We start from the raw sequence: 23,395 nt of genomic DNA, 5'->3' as shown, positions 1-23,395 counted from the left end.
AATTAACAAGTATGTAAATTACATGACAGGTCATGACCTGTGTTAGCAAATAAAATCTTTTCCTATAAAAACAATCCAGTGGCTTATAATGACTAATGAATATTTGATTTTTTGAGCCAGTATTTGATTATTCTATCCCATATTTATTTAGTACACTTGTCTACACATATTAGGAAAATATTGATTCAGGACTTAATATAACTAAATATATTAAACATTAATTCCATTCTCTTGTATAATATATTGTAGTTTAAACTGAACGTCTAAGATTTGAATTTTTTGTATCAAAAGTCTTCACCTCAATTTGAACCAGTTGACATTGAATTGAACTTTATTTCACTTTTCACCATTTTTATATAAAAACAAATGTTTGTTTAGGCCTAATGCATGCACATTTAAATAATTTAATTTCTAAGACAGAACATAAAATACAAAAAAGCAATGTATCAAAAACAAATTATAATCTGCCAGGTGATATACTGAAGATGTATTAATTAATTTAGAAAGCATGAAGATAAAGAAATCTTTTAGAGTTAAAAAATGCCACACCAACCAAAATTCAAACACAAAACCTTCTACTTGATATGCAGATTCTTAACCATTAGAACACTGGGGCTTTTATGATGTTGTTTAAATTCAACTCTTTAACACCCTCGACATGGTAAGGCGGAACATATTTTTAATTTAATTTAAACAATTTCCTAAATAAGTTGAAATGAATAAGCATACACACACATTTTGTGTTTATTCCTATCTGTTCAATTGTATGTCTCTTCATGAAATCAGCGACAAAGGTACTGAATCAATGCAGTGAGGAAATCCTGTGTGAAGTTTACTGGTTTTTCCCTTTGTATTATTTATCAAAACACCACTAAAGGCTGCCAGTGCATTTTTCAGTCAATTAAGCTTTGAAAATGTTAACAAGCTAAGTCTAGTTTTCTAGACATGCTTGATTTCATATCATTTGAATCTTTTATATTTATTACTGAACCATTTTCAAATCCAACCTGTTTGGCCTAATTGTTTGACTCTTCTACTTGTTAGGTTATCTCTATCAATAGTTTTGTCTCACTGCTTACCAAGCATGTTAGATTGTTTTTGTGCTGAGCACATATCAATATCTGTGCCAGTCATACAAATCATTTATAACAGAATTCACTTAAATCATATTTTACACTGTTATGATTTTGTTGAATGCTGGCCACTGTTCTTCTGTTTGTTCTTTGCAAGTATAACTTTCCTTCGCACGCAGTGTTGTTTAATCATATCAATTACGACACAAAATAAACATGTTTAAGATTTACTTAAAATTCAATTAAATTTTCCAGTTTGTACTATTTATAACTTTTTGGGAATTTGCATTGTGTTTTCTTTATTAGATGAATGTTTAAATAACTGCAAATTTTTTATATAATATATTTGTTCTCTTTCTTTTGGTTGATACAACCTGTTTTTTTTTTAATCTTAGAGATCTGCATAAAATTGAAAGAAATTGAAGATGTATAGTACCACTACTATATCTCTATTAAATTAACCTATATATAAGTATTTATAGTAGGTGGAATTACAAGACATTAACCCAATATATAGTGCGCTAGATATTTAAGGATTTAAAAAACTTTTCCTATTTTAGTTCTCACACTACAATTAATACAATAAAATTAAATAATAACACAGGCCATACACTGAAATAACCCTGCTCACAGCAAGACATTTCTTAGCACTGTTTTTATCCTTTTAATTGGCATATTTCTAGAAACCGCCATATGCCCAGAAGCCTGGGTCTGAAATAAGCAAACCAAACATCGCCCAGAAACCTGAGTCTGAAATAGGCAACCAAACATAGAAAGAACACATTTCGATTGTTTACTAACATTGTTTACTAGGTTAACATAATATTTACTAGTTTAACATTGCTTACTAAGTTAACATTGTTTACTAGGTTAACATTGCTTACTAGGTTAACATTATTTACTAGTTTAACATTGCTTACTAAGTTAACATTGTTTACTAGGTTAACATTGTTTTCCCTTTCCTTTACAGGAAATGGAGAAAAAGAGAATAAGACAGATCAGTGGCTGGGGGTAACAGTGAAAAGTCAAGGTCCCGGAGGATATGTTGTGGTAAGTTATATTTACATGTGATGCATCGACAATGATTATATATATATTTTTTATAGAAACAACCAGGCAATTTTACCACAGGCTCAGTTGCTATACTTACTTTTTAATCAATTTCGCCTTTTTTTAAACAAGGAAATGTGTTATTGTGAATACACTTTAATATTGTGAATAATTAAATACCGTTAACAGTTAACTTTTCCCAATACCAGCAGGTTCATTAGGCCCGTTTTGCTGCATTTCCTAAGATAATGTAAATAAAATTAAGATACTGCATTGGGAATATATTTTGTGTGGGCAGAGATGTGTGTGTAAGTTTATACAGCTAAAACCATATTATAAGGTTAAATAGTGTTCCAAAAACTAATTAATTAATAATCATTTAATATTTAACTAAAGCAGAAATTATAGTTAGTTGCCATACAGATACAGTATTGGGTTTTTGCAGCAGAAAACAGTAGAATAGATATATGGTACAGTATAATATAGATGAATGTTCTTAAATGACATTAATTAGACCTCAACTGACAGATGACCTTAGGTTATTGCACCTCTCATCCTGGAATACAGAACCTCAATTAAATATTATGATATGTTTCAGGGTCACAGATACTATCAGTGCTGTAATGGTGTCATCCTCAGGGCCTATAGCTAATTACCATATCTCACTATTCACTCAAATATGTTATAATTCAAATAATGAATGTTATGAGTCAAATGTTCTATTCATGAAATATTTCAAAGAATACAAAAGAATCACAACGCACCTACCTTTCTAAAGTAAACCTTTATTCAATTATTCTGTTGCTTCCATGTTTAATGAGTGTCGAAGGCTAAGCCATTAAAAATTGCATCGTCCTGATTTTGCCCACTTAGTTGAACAGATACACACATTGCAGTGTGGTTTTTGACAGTAAGGATTAACAAAATCAGATGTGTTATATACTATATTATTTAGGAAGGAAATAAATATTATTATAAAATGAAATGAAAATATTGATGCATCTGATTGATCAAATTGTATTTTTATCTTTACTCAACTTAATAGAAGTTCCAACTTAGAATAGATATTATATTTTAAATCTCTAAATCTACTTCATATTTTTACTTACACAACACGCGCAGTTTTACTACAATATACATTCAAATTGGCAGTACAGTAAATGTAAATCATTTTTATAGATTAAAATTCTTTTTTCATTTAACACCGATTTAAATAAGAAAAAAATGGTAAACTGTACATCCTATAACTTGTATAAAAATCCCCTACTTTATTATACTGTATATACTATATAATAATACTGTATTGTTTTTTTAAGTTTGTGTTAAATACTTCCTTTATCTTATGGTGTGTTACTTATTGTGTGGTTATATTGTGTGGTTACATCAGTGGGAGTTTCCATATATTTTAAATGATTGGTCACAAAAGAAAGGAATAAAATGAAGATGAAAAAGATAATAGGTAATCATATGCTGCATCCTCCCACACACCTGTCCAACGTGGTTTAAAACGTCAGAACCGATCAACCACACAATGATCCAAATTCTAACACCATTGTTGTACCTATAGAATGATTGTAGTAATTAATATTTCAGAATTATTCATGTAGAACCAATTTTTTTTTTTTTAAATTGTTACAATGATTAATTATTTATGAAAAATGTCAAAAACATATTTAAAAACAAATTTTATTGATGATTGACAACCGAATATAAAATATAGTATGATATACAGTATTATTTAGATAAAATAAAAAAAAGAAGTTTTTGACGAGGGAAAACTATTTTTACCTAATTAGGGAATGATCATTGTCTATAGGTTGCAGTTTACAAAGCTCAGTAGTCAGACCACATTGAAAAATTAAAATGTGCATACTTTATTGAGGAAGGAATGAATACTTTAGAATATGAATAAGAACCTGAACAACACATAACCAAGGATTTTAAATTAATGAAGTGGGTGGGGGAGGGGTTTAATGGCTTAAAAATTGTAAAGGATGTGCTTAACCTGTGACCTATTTTTTAAATTGTATTTTTTTATTTAGGGGGAGGGGCACCTTCTGGATCTCAATGTTTTTGGTATAAAATAACATATTATAAAGTGGTATGTAAAAACAGGAATAAATGAAATAAATATCAAATATGAAGATTTAAACTATTTTTGTTAATTTAATATAATTTATGTCAAAAATATAGCTATTGCAAAATATAGTAACTATTCAGGTGTTGCTATTCTAACCTGTTTACTGTGAATAACATATATAAATCACATACAAATGATTGACGTGCATTCATGCATATCAGTATGTGATGAGTCAATGTGTACAATTGATTGTTGTTCCTCAAGGAAATAATTTCAACAATTTATTTATGAAATATATCCTTTGTTCATCTAAAGTGATAGAATTATTATTTGTTTGATTTTAGTATAAATTGACTTCAATTTTAACTTGAAATATTATATAAAGAAAATAAATGTACTAATTTAAACATTCACTTTTAATTAATTACATGTTATTGGAAGTTAATTACTATAATTAACTCCTTCCTATCCTACTCCATTCAAACTTTCATTGTTTGAACAATTAACATGAACAACATTAATTTACTGCCCATAGGTGAGCTTGATGCAGATAGGAATGATTTTTCATACAAATGACAGTACTCCATATGGAGCCGAGTGGCCGAACAGTTAAAACTGGCCATAGGTTAGCTTTATGCAGATAGGCATGATTTTTCATACAAATGACAGTACTTCATATGGAGTCGAGTGGCCGAACAGTTAAAACTGGCCATAGGTTAGCTTTATGCAGATAGGCATGATTTTTCATACAAATGACAGTACTTTCATATGGAGTCGAGTGGCCGAACAGTTAAAACTGGCCATAGGTTAGCTTGATGCAGATAGGCATGATTTTTCATACAAATTACAGTACTTCATATAGAGTCTAGTCGAGTGGCCGAACAGTTAAACAAGGGTGCCGCAAGCCATAGCCAAAAAAAGGCCTTCCTTCTTGTGATATATTAAGTGTTCTTGGATAAGCACTGGATGTCCATTGCCCTGCTTGTGCACACTTTAAACAACCCAGTCCAGTGCATCCTTCAAGGGGTTGGGGGTTACCCCTGTGTAATGGTCCGTTTGGTGTAAGCTTGCTCATGAAAGTTGCAGTTAAAGACAGTTATCATAAATAGCACATAAATATCCACTATCATTAGTACCTGCATAATTTGTATTGCGATACATTAAAAAAAATAATCAGACACAATTCTGTACTAATGCAGGTGCCTGTATTTTTTTCTATCTTATCAGATATTTAATATACATTTTAAAATAGACTATAAAAAACCATAAATACAAATGCAGCATGATTTCAGTTTTTATAAACATCAAATAGATCGGAAGTAATTAATATGATATAACTGATCGACGATAGGTAATAAATATTTATTATTTTTATGTCGTGTTAGAAAAATAAATGTTGGGCCAGATGGTACAATAATAATAATATTAATATTATAATGTTTTGAAATTAAGATTTCTTTTTTGACACATACACAGGTCAATATATTAAATAATAAATGTAAAAATTACTATATTTAAAATATCCATAAACATAATTTTCTTTTATACAGTTAACTCTCCCAATACCGGACACCTTTGGGCTGGTCTAATATGTCTGGTTTTCTGCAAAGTCTGGTATTGGGAATGTGTTTTTAGTGATAAAAACAAATTTGGGACCTTTTGGACATCAATAAAAGTCTGGTTTTGTGAGAGTTTCCGGTTTTCAGAGAGTCCGGTATTGGGAGAGTTGACTATATTGTAAAGTACAGTAAAGTTAACCCCTTTTAACAATTGATAGAAAATTGTGCATGTTTGATAATCCCTTCCATTTCAACACTTGTCATTTACAAATCAAGACAAATTATTTGCAAATTTTACGACGTCGGTGAAGCAAGAAGCACCATTGTGCTGAAAATAACACAAATCGGTTACGTGCTCCAGTAATATATAAAAGATGAAGTTAGCCGTTTGACTAGGTTTAATATATACAAAACAAAAATAGGTTATACGCTCTTCTAAGAGTATAACTTTAATTTTCATTGAACTATAACGTGGCCATACCGTACATTATTACAAGAAATGATAACAACAGAATTGTATACATTAATATCATGCTATTGTTGTACATCTCAATTTTCAGAGAACAAAAGAGTGTAGTATGCATTTCATTCTTATTCCTGGAGGTGTTTGTAGCCAATACCGGCAATACATATCAATTATGTTTAATTGAGATATATTATGGTATTATATTAAATGCATGAATTTCTTTCTTCATAGCATGCTTTTTACATGCTTTTAGTATAACATTCTTTATCCTAGGGTCTCCAATCCAAGCTCTCTCATAGTATCAGAGTATATTTCTCATGAACAAAATAAAACAGTCGTACAACATTCAGCCTCACACAAGTTTTAAATACAGTCTTTGTATGTATGTAAATGAATACCATAGTGTCCAATCAATTGCACTTCTTTAAAAACAAATGAATGTAATATTAACAGTAGAGTATACTAAATACTAATATTAAAAAGTTTTCATAAAACAATAAATCTTGTATACGCGTAGTACAAGACTTAAGAATAGTTCATGTTCATGTTTGCATGTTTTGCCTCACATGTTCTTTTTTGACAATGCTGTTAAATTGGCAAGTTTCATGGTTTAGCAAAGATCTGGAACAAGGTAGTTAATAAACATATATGAAAAAGACAGTTACCAGAGTTATGTACAGTATAACATATAACTGAAACTACTATTTAAATGGTTACAATGATATTCAAATATTGAAATATTATGTAACACCAAAGACAGAAGTAAATACAGATGCAGACAAGACAAGGCACTTCGATGTTTGTGTTTTGCAATACCCTGCTGAACAAAAATGATCAATAAAGTTCAACAGTATTACAAAATATATTTCACTTTATATATTCAAAGATTTTATCTAAGAATAGTTTTTAATCCTTATTCATACTTTGTAACTTAATATCAAAAGATTTTATCTAAAAATAATTATTATCATAATTGAAAGATTGCATCTGACATTGATAACAATACAACTTCCAAATCATAGATTCTTATCTGAAAATGTGTATTATAGGGGTAAAATAGTATTTTGTTGACAGATAAATTTTTGTGTGATCTTGTCTCGCACTAAATGATAAAGTTTGATGCCATAGAGGAATAACTTTTGTGTTTTGTAAGAAAGATTGATTGATTTATCATATTTGGAAAAAGGTAATTAAAATTGTAATTTGACATTGCACGAAAACTTCATAACTCTGCCATGATTTGTATAACTGTAGCATCCTTACAGTAGTTTAAATTGATTGAATTATTTGTGGATATTTTAACAATTTTATTTTTAATAAGTTTACAATCAGTTTTAAGAATCATGACTCCAAACTTATATGAAGCAATGTTTGACGAAATCATGCACATAGAAAATATCCAGGTATAAAGAAATATAACAAAACAAATAAAGTGTAATTATATTTCCACTGTTGCTTTCATTTTTTGTTGTATATCTAGCAAAATCCAGATTGGTTGTTTGTTTGTATTTAGTACAGGTAGTATTAATGTTCGATTTTATATGATCTCACAATCACTTAAGTACCTACTAGACAGACGATATGCTTAACAAGAAAAACTCTACAGTTACTTACTTTTAGCTGAGATTAACATGAGTATCATATCAAGACATCTACAATCAAAGAAGATGTTTGTTTTACTGTGTTTGGTAAAAATGATAATTTTAACTAGACCTACTACAACGTATGGCTTTGCATTTTCAGGAATCTAAGTTAAAGTCAGATAGTTTGCCCTACTCTGGTGTCCTGACGCAAAGCTACCTAAAATTATCAACATGTTGGTGCAGTACTGTACCTGCTGTTAACCTGGGCTTGAATATATAGCCATCAGCGAAATTTGTTGTGTACCCCAGGCTAGTGAGGTTGTGGGTTCCAATCCTACCTGAATGCAAGCAAGGTATAATATTTACAAGTAGAAATAAAGTAGAAATATTATGTATTGCTTTGCTAAATACTTAGAAGAATGATGGGGAGAGGAGGATGATTGTGCTTGGGAGTGGAGGAGTGGAAGCGGGGGCATGCTGGATCCGCTTATATAACTGGTTACTTGATATTACTCCTAAGATAGATATTGGTTATCAACTGAAAAATAATTCATATTCTATTGCATCTGATATAAAATGTTTGTTTCATTAAAATGTATATTATGCAAAAATACCTCCTCCTTTATTCTAAGTTATTGTCTACTGGTTACCTTGGCACTCTGAAAACTGCCACTATATTACGTATATGTTTATGTTGTCTGCACAACAGTGATATAAATTGTTACCTCCATGGTTTTTGTTAATGTTAAAAGGATTTAATCATGTATGATCTTGAGAAAGGTTTTACAGTAATTTCTACATATAGACCTACTGTTGTGTTATGTCCTTAACATTGTTACTAAATGCGCAATTCTCACCAGCTAAATAAAAGGGTATCAATATTGGATGCAACTTAATGCAGACTTAATTTATTTAATACCATGTCATTGTACGTTGGCCTTTAGCTAGGTAGACAGCTAATTTGATATAAACAATTTAAATTTCTTTGGCATATAGGATGGAGCTGTAATAATAACTTAATTAAATCTAACAATGCGCTAATTATCCCTAAGGCGGCTAATTAACTTTAACAAGTATTACAAGACTTGTTTTTGTTATTCTTACCTGTACAAGGTATATAGTGTCTTCATTGAAGCAAATTTAGAACAGGACCATACATCCTTGAGTGTATTATTCCTTGTAAATGACAGATTAAAGCAATAATTTAAAATAATGTATTAATTAAAATTGCGCATTTCTATTAAAAAAAATACTGTTTATTCAAATGACACCACAATATATTAAAATTTAACAATTTTATACATAAAAAATTAAAATGACCCATAGCAATATTAAAATTAAGCTTAATTAATGCAATGTGACAATAGAAATACAATTCATAAAAGAAATAAAGAATTATAAACGAGTTTTAAAACAATTGAGGCTCTTGGCTTTCCTAATGTGCACATGAAGAGCATTCCAAAGTTTAGCAGCAGCATAATTATTCACCATTGTAAACTTGCAACTGGATTCAAGATTGAATCGTCATTACAATTATTATCATTACAGTGAGAACAGTGGGTTTCTTTAGTTATAAGTTCAAATTTGAGGGAATCGTCAACAATTTATAAATTACCAACAAACAAACTTTATTTCAAATTTCTCATGAAAATTTCTCATATATATAAATGAAAAATTTGCAGAGCTTTCGGGCAACACTAGCTCTTCCATCAGTATATATTAATATTATATGTTCTCATCATCTAATAACATATTTTATTTTTTTTTTATTTTATTCAATCGAAACCAACAGCAATAATGACTACCAATTAAACAGGTTTGATACAAACAAAGCCAGGACCTTGTTTGGTCCTATCATTGATCAAGGGCTACTCTCGTCCTGCCTCTTCTAGGCCAATACGTCTGAGGCAGATACTAGATGCTTATCAGGCTGCTTTTACGTACAAGAAATCTGAATTTAAAGTAGTCCTGCAATAATAACTCTTTAATGGAATCTTTGACTATAATCAAAGAAAATGTATTAAGTTAATCACGCAGATTATTCATTGCCTTAATAACTTGATGTAGTAAAAACATATTTGCAATTTATTATTGATTTTCTATATTGCTGTCAAATTGTTTACATAACTGAAATTGAGTAGGGAGGTGATGATAAAATACTTGACAAATGCCTATACTCATAAAGTAAATATCTTCTATTGTCGCTTTTCCTTTGTCGGTTTCAAATCAATATTGCATATGTACTTGTAAGTAGAGCTAAATATTACTGTGTTATTTATAACAGTCATTTAACAAATATCATTGATTTTGATGTATGTGAATCAAGTTTTTTCTAGTTCGATGAGTTATTGAGAAATGTAAATCAATTATGGCCAATGGATTACAAATATTAATTTGGTTCATTAGTTATATTAATATTATTAGTTGATCTTTAGCATGATGTCTCCCTTTGAAATCATTAGTCTTTACCAGATGTATATGTGCAAGCATACAAGTCCATAGTTACAGGGTGGGTCTTTTCTTCACAAAAGGAGAAAAAGATGTGTGAGGACCAAATTTTACTGATGTTGGCTAATTAGAAAATTGTCAAAAAAGTTGGCATGAGCTATCTATTTAAATATTTGAACACTTTCACTGCTGATCTAGCTTGAAAAGGGATTTTTTTGGAATATTTTATTTAAAAGAATGATAAGTTAGATTTGAATTTTAGTTCTGTAATAGTAAAAAATATGATTTATTAAAATCTTGGACAAGAGAGATCTGCAATGACCAAAATATTGCATGGGTTTGTTGCTTCTTGTTTTTACATGTTTGGATCACATTTTTCTGTATTTTTAGAGAACACTGTGATTAATGTATGTCACTACTAATTACCTAGTCTCCTAATGTATAAATAGATACCAAGAATTGTAATGTAAAGAATGTGTGGTTTAATAAGGTCTTAAGTATTTTAATTTATCTACTTATGAAGATATTTTAATTTCATTCATTTTAAAAATATTTTTATGCTGTGTAAGAATTCCTTAGGAGTTATATGAAAGAAATAAAATAAGGCAGGAAAACCACCACATTGGTCTACAACCACAGAAATAACTTTAACCCAAATTTCAAAATGTTGAACTTTATTCTTTGATCAACTGACAACCAATGCAATTTCTTTAAAAGCAGACTAGTACAATTGCACCCCCATGGTACGAGGACCCTGTGTACACCAAATGACAATCTTGCAGAGTGATTTTGAAGTTTCTGTTATTGACTGATGTTTTCTTCGGATACTTTGCCAAATTGTAGTAGTCAAGCTTAGTTAAAACAACAACATGTTTTTTTTTATCTATATTCTTTCGGGTTGTTTCCTAATTTCTCAATCAAAGGCAGTTAGTAGAATTATTATGTTACAATAAAATCTTTATATAAAAAGTATAGAGACTATCTATTATATAACAAATATTAAAATGTAAATTCCTTAAAGTGAAAAGAACCACAGCCTTGGTATTTTTTTTAATGTTTTTTCCTCCACTTTGAAACCACAGACAGTATAACTGGCTCCACAACAACCTGTTATCAACCCAATAAATTAAGAGATCATATCTTTCATCATTAGAATCAAAATATGAATCAGAAGATTAGTATAAAGTATGTTATCTTCACTGATCTATGTTGCCCTAAGCCGAGTGTGTTTAGTTTCGTCATGCTCCCTAATAACGATGGAACCCCTTGGCATTTACGATGGCTTCATTATGGTTGGGATGGGCGTGAGAATGTAGATGAACTCAGATTTAAAGTTGTTCATCATTGGAGTTATTATCCTCCACATGGAAGCTATCAGATATTTGCTACTACTGTATGTGATGCCCCTATAAGCTAATGGAGATTATCAATAATGAAAATGATATTGTTTGTTCTGAATTATTTTTAAATTGCATAGAAACATTTCCATTTTGGTTTGATGTTGGCTCATCTGAAGCAATTGCGAAACAAGGTCTGACAATGTTAAGGATATTGCTAGAGGTTTAAACAATGACCACCATACCAAAGATTAAATCTATATAGTACTGTATATTTAAAATTCATTTTCAATTCATTTACATTCCAGAATATATATTCCAAAAAAAATAGCAAATTTTTGAAAATTGTTTGAATTTCCACTTTTAAATTAGACTCCTTCTGGTGCAGAACATTTACAGAAAAAAAAGACAACAAATGGCATTGAATAAGGCAGTGAAAAACAATTTCTTTGTTTGTCTTTTTAGTGGAAACTCCTTTAGCACAATAATATTGATTAATACTGAGGATAGTTATGATATACAACATTTTTTCCATCTGTGTTTTCAGATTTGTAGAGAATAAATTAGTCCCTTTGGTATTTAAAGGCTTATCTGTTTGCTGATTGACACAACAATACATAATAATAAAACAATTATTATTATTGATATTAAATTATATTTTCAAGGTTATTGTAATTTTAATGATAAGGCTTAAAATTGAAGGTTATATTTTGCATTTAAACCAACATTTTATATTCCCAACAATTTATATAACAGTATAAGCTAAAAATTCATAACTATTACAGTTGTTGTTATTTGACAAAGTTTGTTTAAGATTTTTAGAAAAATGTTCAGTCTATCTCGCCTATCTTAGCTGGTTATTGGATAACCTGACTTTGGCCCTTTCCACAAAATGTGTCCCCACCTTGTAGGGCAAGGGCTAATGTCGGTTTATCCAGGTAATCAGCACTCGATCATAGCCCATGTTTATGCAATATTGAACACTTTTTAAATTTTTGCCGTGTAGAGGGTAAAAAGGATAAAACTATGCTAAATTTGGTCAAATTATGCCAACATTTGTAATAGCGTTAATGTTAAGTTCTATCGGTTAAAATTATCTATTTTATATTAAATATATTTTTTTTTACTGATTTATTTATTTTTACAGGTATGTGCTCATCGGTATAAGTATGAATTGTTGGGTTTGGGAAAGTGTTACCAGATAAACCAGAATGTCTATGATGTAAGCATTAAAGATGAACCAGAGGGAATAAGGTTCTGTTTAGGCAGGACACAAGACTATGGGTACTGTCAGGCTGGAACCGGACTTGCTTTAACAAAAATAAAAGACCAATCAGTAAGTTATTATCCCGGGTTATTTTTATCCGATCTTTTTATATTCTTCAATTTTTTCCTCATTTTTACAAGTAGTAAAATAGACATAATGTCAACAAATTATAAGGACCAGGCAATGATTTAGGCAGAGGATGAACAGGCCTTTTATGAGAGGTGCCATTTTATCATAATTTCAAAATTCTTATATTGATTGCAGATTTAGTAAACAAGGCCAATCCCTTCCTGCCTTGTCCCTTAATTTTGTTTCTTATATCTCAGGGCCATACGCAGGTGGGGTGCGTACGCACCCCCCAAATTGCAACAGGTCTACATTTTATAGGGTCTTAAAATAAATCTGTAGTGTATTATACATTTATATTATGAAAATGGTCCAAAATATATTAATCCGCACCCACCCAAATAAAATCCTGCGTACGGCCCTGTATCTTCTTACTGTATATCTTTCAGTGGGAAGGATAAATGTCTTTTGTAGCTTTGGAGACTCTCAGCATCTCAATCTGCCCTAGACTAAAAATTTAGAGGATCATACTATACTAAACCGGTTATTACTTGTTTTCAGCCATGAATAATAATGTCAACACAATTATTTCTAAAACATTGAAAGTAACTGATATTAATATAAAAAGTATTACCACATGTTGGTGATACCATCTGTAGCTACTGTTGTCAGCAGTGAGGTGTTATCTATACATTTAAAGAAATTAAATAGTTGTTGAATATTATTAAAACATCAAGATGGCTTTCAAAGTACTACCATGTGCCTTTAAAAGTAGAATATTGTCAATTGCCATATGGCTTGCATGTATTTTGAAGTGTTTACTGACAGATTGGTAAGAAATCTGTATTAATAACCAGGGTTGCTTCATTAAGCTCTGTCCACACTAGCATACAGTGTTGACAATTTAGACTACACAAAATTAGTAGTGAAATACAAACATTGAATATACTATAAATATAAATAACTCAAAACAAAAACAAGATGCTATTTAGTGTATACTTCCATGGAATAAATGAAATCTTTCCTATTATAAATATACTAGTTGACTTGTTGAAGTAGACATACTTGTCAACACTTTTAAATTATCTATACTTGATCACTTTAACAGCTGAGTGTGATAAGACTATAAGAGGTGCCAAAACAAGGCTTCCTTAAAGACCCCTTCCCTGCAATTTTGGACGTTTTTTGGAAAATAATACATATATATCACTTTAAAAACATTAAACCATGTCATTCCTTGTCTTAAATGTACGTTTTATGGTAAATTATGATAAAAAGTGAGAAACAATGCACTACCTAAGTAGCTCGCGGCGATCGACCTGTCGTGGACGGTCTTAGGCCTAGCCTAGCTAGGCTTAGTTTTGTAGGCCTAGCTGGTAAACATCGGTAACGTACGAACATCGTACGCTAGCTATGTACCTAGCCTGACGTTGTATAGTTGCTGCATTAATTGTCTTTCTATTTTTGCCAGACTCCGTTGATACAAATTGGGGAAAACCCGGTATTTTCGTTGAAAAGTTAGGAGTCTTCCATTTGTTTTGGCCTCACGATCGATCGAAAAGTGGGAGAATTACAGGTGAAAAACAAAAATATCAATCCGCGCGCAATGCATTTTGGGATTTATAGCGGGCCGCTATAATTATTAGAATCGACTTATTTTTCACATTTTTAACCGTTTAAAGACGAAAAAAGTTATCACTATAGGACCATATAGTATTATTTTTACATTAAATATAGTTTGTGATCTTAAATTAGATCTAAAAAACGTAGGGAAGGGGGCTTTAAGGTGTCCCATTGCCACCTCTCTACAAAATTGGTGTAGGCCCACTGTTGAAAATTTACTGTGGTCATCCTCAAATCAAATCAAGATGATCACAAGCCTATTAGTGGTCATAGATACTATATGTATTTTAGTACTTAAATTATAATATTGTATAAGATTTTTCCTAAGGGTTTAGCTCTTGGCTTAGTGTGTTCTGATCTATGGAGTAATGCTTTCGTATCATAAAAGTAAGGTTACATAATCATTAGCGTAGTAACAACAAATTGTTCAGACTTGATTAATTAACATGGTCATTACAAGCTGATTTTATCAATATTTGTTACTATTTTTTCAGATCAATGAGTTGTACTCAGCTTGTTGTATAAAATGAAAGCATGTGAACAGTCACTAACATTATTTTCTTTTTTTAGGAATTGCAAGACAATTTTAAATACATGGCAGCCGGAGTGCCAGGAGTTAATCAGTTCCGTGGTGGCATGATAGCTCTTGATATCACTGACAACTTCTTTTCTATTACTGGTTTAGTTTTTAGTGAATTAACGAGAGTAGGCGTGAGTCAACAAAGTTATTCAGGTGAGCCAAACACATGCACACTATTCTGATAATTTATAACATGAATGACATCACAATCATTGTAAATTGCAATATTATGTTATATGCTGATGATACAATATTATTGTCTTCTGGGAATGAGACTAGACAAATAGTTAATGATTTAAGTGCAAACCTGAAGGGGGGTTAAGATTTGTTGATTGTGGCTGGATGGGGAGGTATTTTAATCATTAGCCAATATGCCACCTATTCAGTTACACAGTTTGCAAAGTACTTTTAACTGTAGGCCTTTCATAACTATGTGGGGTGTGATCGAAGAGGGGTGGAGGTTGGTGAGTCCGGGGGTTATTAGATCAAATTAATCCGAATTGTACTGAAGGTTTTAAACAAATTTGATTGCTAGTATGCATTACAATTATGCCAACATTCACTGGCATGACAAATCAGACAAACTGTCTTCATTTGTGAATATTACATTTTATATCAAATGAATAAACATTGATGTTTGAAACTTAATAAACTTATTGGCACACAAAAAATGGCAACAAAATAAACATTTATGTACAGAAAAAATACACAATTAATGCAATAATTGCTTATGTAATCCGAGTTAACTATGAATGTGCAATTTTCAAATTATCCATATCATTGTTGCCAAATCTCTGTATTTTGCAAAATGCAGGCAGTTCCGTAATTGGAGCAATATGGAATTTGGAACATATGCTTTTCAGAAGAAATATTCAATATCTATTGTTTTCCTTCAGGCCATCATACTATAGATAAATATAATAGAAATACTGTATGTCATAGCTTTGACAAAAATGCAACAATGTTACTTGGTATGGAGATGACACATTGAATGCTATTTTACAAAAAAGCTATCCCTTCAAGCCATTCTTGTTTTTTCTTTGCAAGACACCTGGCGTTTATGATCCTCATCACTGATTTTATATCTTTGAGTTACAGGAGTTGAAGCCTACAATACTAATTACAATATATAGGTTGATTTTAATAGAGGTGAATGCTATGATTGAGTGAGATTTATTGATAAAGTATTTTTGGTTAAATCTTAAACTGGATCTGAAATGTATCTTTTTATAAGCAACTATATTGTTTTTGTCAACTATCAATTCCCTATTATGATCAATAGTATTTAAATGATATATAGTTATAATTCATTTGAAAGTCACAATGTTCATTTCTAAAGTTTCTATTGTTCATTTATTTTTTTTTCAATAAAACATTTTAATTAAAAAATCAATTCCCAATTAAAAACAATAGTATTTAGATTGTATTATATTTAATTACATATATATATGAATCATTTTCTAGTTACATAATTACAGCTTCCTTTAAAAAAGCACAACAATGATATATACCTTGTGTAGGCCTAGTATTAAATTGTGCATGAAATTTATTTATAGAATAATTATGCTGTTGATTTATATTAAAGTCAAATTAAGATGTTTGTATATATGCAAAAAATGATAGGATTACTGGGTTTTAAGCTCTGTCTACACTATTAAACTTTATGTGACAACAAATGTGATGTGCCCACATATGTACATGATGATGTCACTACCATATTATTTGGGCACATCACCCTTTTTTTGTCAAACAAGTTTTATAGTGTAGACTATAGAATTTAATTAACTACTACTACTGTAGAGTATGATCTCTCACAGTAAATACGGTAGTTATTAATCACAATTAACCCTTGTTTTAAAAAGTTATCCATCTTTTATGATTCTCCAAACAAATGATATAAATATTTTTTAGGGTTATCTATGTCGATTGGTAAATTTAAGAATACATCAGCTGGTGAGGATCCTAACTTCTTCGTGGCTGGTGCACCAAGAAGTGAAACAAAAGGTGCTGTGACGATATTCTACATTGTAGAGCAAGTCCTAGTTGTCCACCAAGTTCTTCATGGTGAGAGTCTTACAGAATCATTTGGCTATGAAACATGTACAGTCGACCTAAATGGAGACGGGTAAGCTATTTAGTTTTCATTTTAAAATATCTATACAGTTCAAACATAAAGCTCTGTCTACACTATCAAACTTTGTGTGACAAAAAAAATGTGATGTGGCCATAGACTTATTGTATATGGACATGATGTAGGCATATTTAGGCACATCGCACTTTTTTTCTTAAACTAGTTTGATAGTGTGGATAGAGCCATAGTGAGATATTGCATCATTGATGCTCACGTTTTTATTAATGAGATGTAACAATTTTGGTAAAATTTAACAAAATTACTATGTTCAAAACAATATGAGGCTTAATTGATAACGTTTAGTTCCGGAATTGTTCTCTCATTCTCTAATCATGTTCTGTTTATATAAAACAGCAATTGTAATTTTGTAATATAAATGTGTATCCTGGTATAAACACTATTGTTATTAGAGGGAGAGTTTAAATGTCAACATCAAATGCTAGGATAAATAAAAATGTTATTTTAATTAAAGATGTATTGTCCTCCAAAAACATGAAAATTGAAGATTCATTAAAATCAGACTTTGAATAGGTTACTTTGTAGTTTTAATCAAGTTAATCACTTCATCTTTAAATAGTGTAAATATCAGCAAAGTATCATGATATTAGTTAAAGCTTTTGTCTCAGATATTTCACATTAAATTAATACAACTATATACTTTATTGTGTTTGTCTCTTAACACAACGTAAGTTATTTTGAAATATATTCAATGCAAAATCATTGAAAAATGATGATAAGAGGATTGTTTTTGCTAAATATTTGTTGCTATTATATCTGACCTAGGATAAGAATGGTTTTTGAATTCAAAATTATTAATATTAAAATTGAATATGAGACTTCTCTTGCTTTGAGACACTTCAGTATTTCGTATGTTTTTAGGGGTTTATTTGGCTGGTTATTAAATCACATATCCACCTCTCTAACGTCTAATCAATACATTGACAACATCAGTATTTCCAGGCACCATTATTGCTTGTGGGTAAACAGGCCTAATGACAACATGAATAAATTCCCCTTTCTCATAAGAAAGTGTTTAGAATGTTAAAGTTCAAACTACTATTGCTGCCTATCATATAAAAATAATGAATGTTTATAAGTTAAAGAAGAAAATATCTTCATGACTTGAGTTTATTAAACAAAGGAGTGCTAGTTTTTGTTCAATTCATTTATTCCACTGCTTACTATCCTAGGAAAATATAGGCCACCTACAAATTTTGAATGCAGAATAGAGCAGTTATAGACAATGCCCATCTACGTGCAATAGATTAGCATTTAATAGAACCATGAAATAGAACTGTTCCAGTGCATATAACTAATACTAAATGACATGTGATATGAAATTAACCAATCAGACAGTAAGGATATCACTCTGGCATGTTATAATAATTACTATTTGTTTCAAGTTCCCTATATTTAAAAAGATATTGCTTTACATCAAAAAGAAATGTAATTGTTATTGTATACTAGCATTAACAACTGTTCTTGTTATATCAATTTAAGCTATTCCCTAAGCTTATTATTTGATACTTCATATAACACAGTTTCAAACAATATTTAGAGAAAGGAATTTATTACAAAATATATCTGATAAGAAATTATAAAGATTATATTAATTTGAGTAAAAACAGAAGTGTTGATGTGTAACAAACCAGATGGCATAGCTGTAAAGAGAATTGTCTGAGGATTATGGGAAAATACATTAGCTTCATTTAACCAGGGATTAAAGAAACTGTATTAAGGACATTGCTGCTTTCTTATAGTTTGCTCACTTTTCATCTAGAAGTACTTTAGACAAATTCAAGGTCTGAAATTGAAAATAGTGTTCTGAAAATTAAAAAAACACTAAATTATAATGTATTCGGCAAGTTAAAACATTTTTTTAATGACATAAATTACTTAAGCACAAGCCCTAACAGAGTAACTGTTTTTATTGAACTACTAAAGAATTAATCAATTCCTGGTGTTTGTCTTGTGAACAGGATTGCCACTTTTAAGAAGGATAGTCAGTAAATTTGCTTATTATCCTTAGCAATTTGCCTAAATATTTAAAAAAACAAAAAAGACAAACAAGCCTGTTTGGTCAATTTTGTTCCTGATGGTGTTAAAATGAAATAGTACTTATTTAATGTTATCTTATCAATTATTACAAATATAAAATTGTGCATGGTTTAAATATATTTTGATGATCATATTTGGTCATCTTTTGAGGGAGGTGGGCAAGGGATGTTATTGAAATATAGACAATAAAGCGGCGCCAATGTACCAGACATTTGATTCAAATAGCGACATAGCTAAAACGTGGATAGAATACCTAAGACGATAATGGCCTCGGTAATCAATGTCTGAGGAAGCAATGTTTGGGAATAAACTGGATTTTGTAGTTCAAATAGATGATTATATATTTAATGTGCAATAACACTTTACTCAATGGAAATGGATAGAGAAACTCTTAGTAGGAGATCTTTTATTAAGCTATGGCGATAAGTGGACATTTTACTAAATTGATCGAAATGCATATTAATTACATGTTTAATTAGTTGTTTTCAACAGCTAGTTAGAATATGAGCAAAGACAATTAGGAAATTGTGACATATAAACACCTTGCTGTAATGATCCCAGTTTAGTTGTTTTAATTGTGATAAATCATTAAACCTTAATTTCTTGTTTACTTGGTTATGTTTACTTGCTTATGCAAATCTGTAAATTTGTAGAATAAAACATCTTTGTAGAATATTTTCTTGTAGGCCTAATTGGCCTAAGTGTACACCTCCCGCTTTTTTATAATGATAAATTTAACTCTCATCAAAAACTGAGACCATATTTATTTTTTTTTTTAGGCATGGTTTATACATTATTTATTTTAGCTATTTGGAAAGAATTTAGGACTTTTTAAATGAGTTTATGTACATAGTACTTATTATTACTGCCCGTAGCATGTTTTTTTCGACTCAAAAAAGTGAATCAACATAAATAATTATTGAAATAAAATATTATATAAGTTCATCTTACGATGTATGTCACATTTTAAACTTTGCATCTATTTGATGCTTTCCTCTTATAATGTTATGAAAATAATATGTTTAGATTTACTAAGCTTTGAAAACGCTTAATATTCTGATGAAAGCATGGCTAAAAATCTAAAAATCACAAATCTCAAAGGCAGTAATTGAAGATGAATCAAAAGCTTCATTTAATCTGATAAAACATACAAAGAATTGAATTTCAAAGTCATGTTTATGTTGAGAGATCAAGTTTAAATACTTTGTCTATGTTTTATTTATTTGTAGGTGATTGAAGTTACTTTGTATATATTCTACCTATTAGTCATTGTAGTTTAATTCATTTTGGTCAAACTGTATCAGTGGCGCCATTTCACCTAAATTGTGGAATACATATTAGAACAAGAATCTGTACCATTTTGATATTTATCTATGTTCTATTTATTTGTGTAGGTGTTTTTGTATATGCCAACTATAGTAGAACCCATCCATTGGGACACCCCTATTCAGGGCAATATATGTCTTTAACACTAAAGTAACTACAGACACCCCTGTTATAGGGGAAGTTTGTTGGGTCCGAAGGTGTCCCATTAATATGGGTTCTACTGTACTGTCTCTAGTTTATTCAATAATTATTCATGAATTTATGGCCAATCCCTATCTAGTACTTTCTTGCGTAAATTAAAAAATTGGATTCACATTGAATCACAACAAAAATTAAAGTAAATTCATACTGGACTCCAAAAGTTAAAACAAACACTTAATCTAATGTATAGAGTAACTTGAAACAAAACAATTTGAGAAGAAAACAAATCTTCCTTTTCACAAATCAAAATCTAGTAACAGAAAAATGAGTACAAATTACAAGATAAAATGTTTTTTACAGCTGTACCTCCTCAGTTATTATTCTAAACTTGTTTACTGCAAACAATGCTATATTTAATGGCATATACATTGGAGACAACATTATGTAAACAATTCCATCATCATCATCACCTCTGTTGATTCATCAGTGGAATCAATCTCCTTGTTGTCAACATGTTATCTATCTGCTGAATGTTGAAAAAGTACATCTGTTGGAAAAATATGTTAATTTGAACTGGTTCTCATGAACCATATTGCAGACAAAAATCTGAAAATGTACAATGGTATGGTATACTATTCAGTTTACATCAGAGGATTTAGTCTGGCAGTAAGAGGGAGTTTCACTATTTGTTTCTATTTGTTTTTTTGCACCGCGTCTTCAGGCAGTGCATTCAATAGGATGGAAGCAGGAAACTGTATCACATGGACTTATAGTTTACTAGAGCTATAAAAATGGGAATTTATGAACTCGGACTAGGTGTGAGCAAACCCAAAAGGAAGAGAGTCTATGTGATGTATGCAGACAGTAGTCTATAAGTTTTTGTAAAATAACAGTATTACTTTGCTACTAAAGAATGTATAATTTATCTTTTTAAGAAGAATATTGATTATTAAAAGAAAGTTCTGCCTAAATTCAAAGGATTTTATGAGAAGAATTCTATAAAAATCATGCTATCCCACAAACATTTACATTTTCAAGTGTCATTTGGTTTGTGAATGACTGACTAGATTCGAGGATGTTCTGTCCCAGTTCTCTGGCCAGTGGCATGGTTCAGTGCTTACAATTGACATAAATAAAGAAGGTGGGATCTTATTAAAATATTCCATAATAATAGTATTGCACCCTGATAATTGTAAATAATAACACACCTAAAATTAAAAAGATAACAAAAGTATTTAGATCTCATAAATCAGTTTCCTTCAATTGTGATTTGATTGCTTCTTTCATTTCATACAGAAAACTAAACCAAGTGAAGGTCAGGACATCACATCACAAAAAAATATATTTAGCTTCTATATTTCAATGATAGGGATTAATTGTAATCCCTATATTGAAATCAATAAGAAATATAGTGTAATAAATTATTTTTACAATAGAATGTATAGAAATATATCACCTTGACTTTTCATTCAAATTATTTCTTTTGCTTAAAATGTGTCTAAACTTGAACTGCGAGGTTTTATTAATACTATATTTTTTTAGTACAGTAGTTTTTATCATAAAAAAAGTGTTTACTATTTGTATGTATTGCTGTCCTCATAAAATTATAAAATATCATTTACATTGTTAATGAAAAACATTAATAAACTTAAATATTAAATAAATTTTACACACAAATATGCTGTTTAATATCAACCTTCTAATATTTATATCATAATTTTTATCTCCATAATATACAGCAACCATAATTTGCACATAATTTAGTTTGCAATTTAAAATATGTATTAATAATTAGAAATATTGTAACTTTTGTACTTCATGTATTCTCAAAAGGATATTAAAGTAAGATACTAAATATTTAAATATTAAAATATGAATTTATTTATTTACTTACATAAAATAAATATTAATGATTATGGCTTTCATTATTGAGGAATTAATATTGATGTTTTATCATCCAAGGTGATTTAAAAAAGAATCAAGTTTAATTTATTTATATATTCTGTGTTGGGATATAACACTAGTCTTGCCATTGGTCTAGTTATGCATTTTTTGCATATTAAATTACTACGGTTTATAGAAAATGTTAATCTGCTGCAATCAAACATTTTCTGTACTGTTATTTGCCTTTTTATGGTGTTTCTGGAATATGTTGTAGTACCATATAATTGTAGGGGTAGATTTTAACTAATACACATCTCTCTATGCTGAGTTTGTTTCAGAGTAAATTCACTAGTCCATTCAAACTCGCGTTTGCCAATAAAGGCATTAATGTCCAAGTTATAAAGTAGATCGCTAGAATTATCAGAAGAACTTAGAAGTTCTATTTATTCGCATTGGATATTTCATATTGGTTTACAATTAAACATTGTAAATTGTCTAAAATGGCGATAACGTGACTGTTACTGTACCTGTACAATGGTGGAAACCATCGAATATGTGCCTCAGTAAAATATGTGCTGTATTGGCACCCGATTCCCAGTGCTCCACATAATATCTATTTCCAAAGTATCAGTAATATTTGGTAATACTCATTTATATCACATGTGGTGCCTGTATCATGTAAGGTTAGGTTAAGGGTTAGGTTACTACTAGATACATGTGAAA

General features: G+C 30.0%; 1 protein-coding gene across 2 annotated transcripts in view; it reads left to right on the top strand.

Annotated features, from left to right (window-relative positions):
• Nucleotides 1-23,395, top strand: part of LOC144839458 (integrin alpha-6-like) — an 84,056-nt gene that overhangs the window by 30,335 nt on the left and 30,326 nt on the right. For both annotated transcript variants that reach the window (XM_078694819.1, XM_078694818.1), the window contains exons 3-6: nt 2,044-2,123; nt 12,744-12,932; nt 15,123-15,285; nt 17,044-17,257. In XM_078694819.1, the coding sequence (XP_078550945.1) occupies nt 2,044-2,123; nt 12,744-12,932; nt 15,123-15,285; nt 17,044-17,257 (646 nt within the window). The remainder of the gene's footprint in view (nt 1-2,043; nt 2,124-12,743; nt 12,933-15,122; nt 15,286-17,043; nt 17,258-23,395) is intronic.

Source organism: Antedon bifida, chromosome 4, assembly GCF_963402885.1.
Source record: "Antedon bifida chromosome 4, ecAntBifi1.1, whole genome shotgun sequence".
Lineage (NCBI taxonomy): Eukaryota > Metazoa > Echinodermata > Crinoidea > Comatulida > Antedonidae > Antedon > Antedon bifida.
The sequence above is the reverse complement of the archived record's forward strand: the minus strand, read 5'-3'. Positions and strand labels throughout refer to the sequence as shown.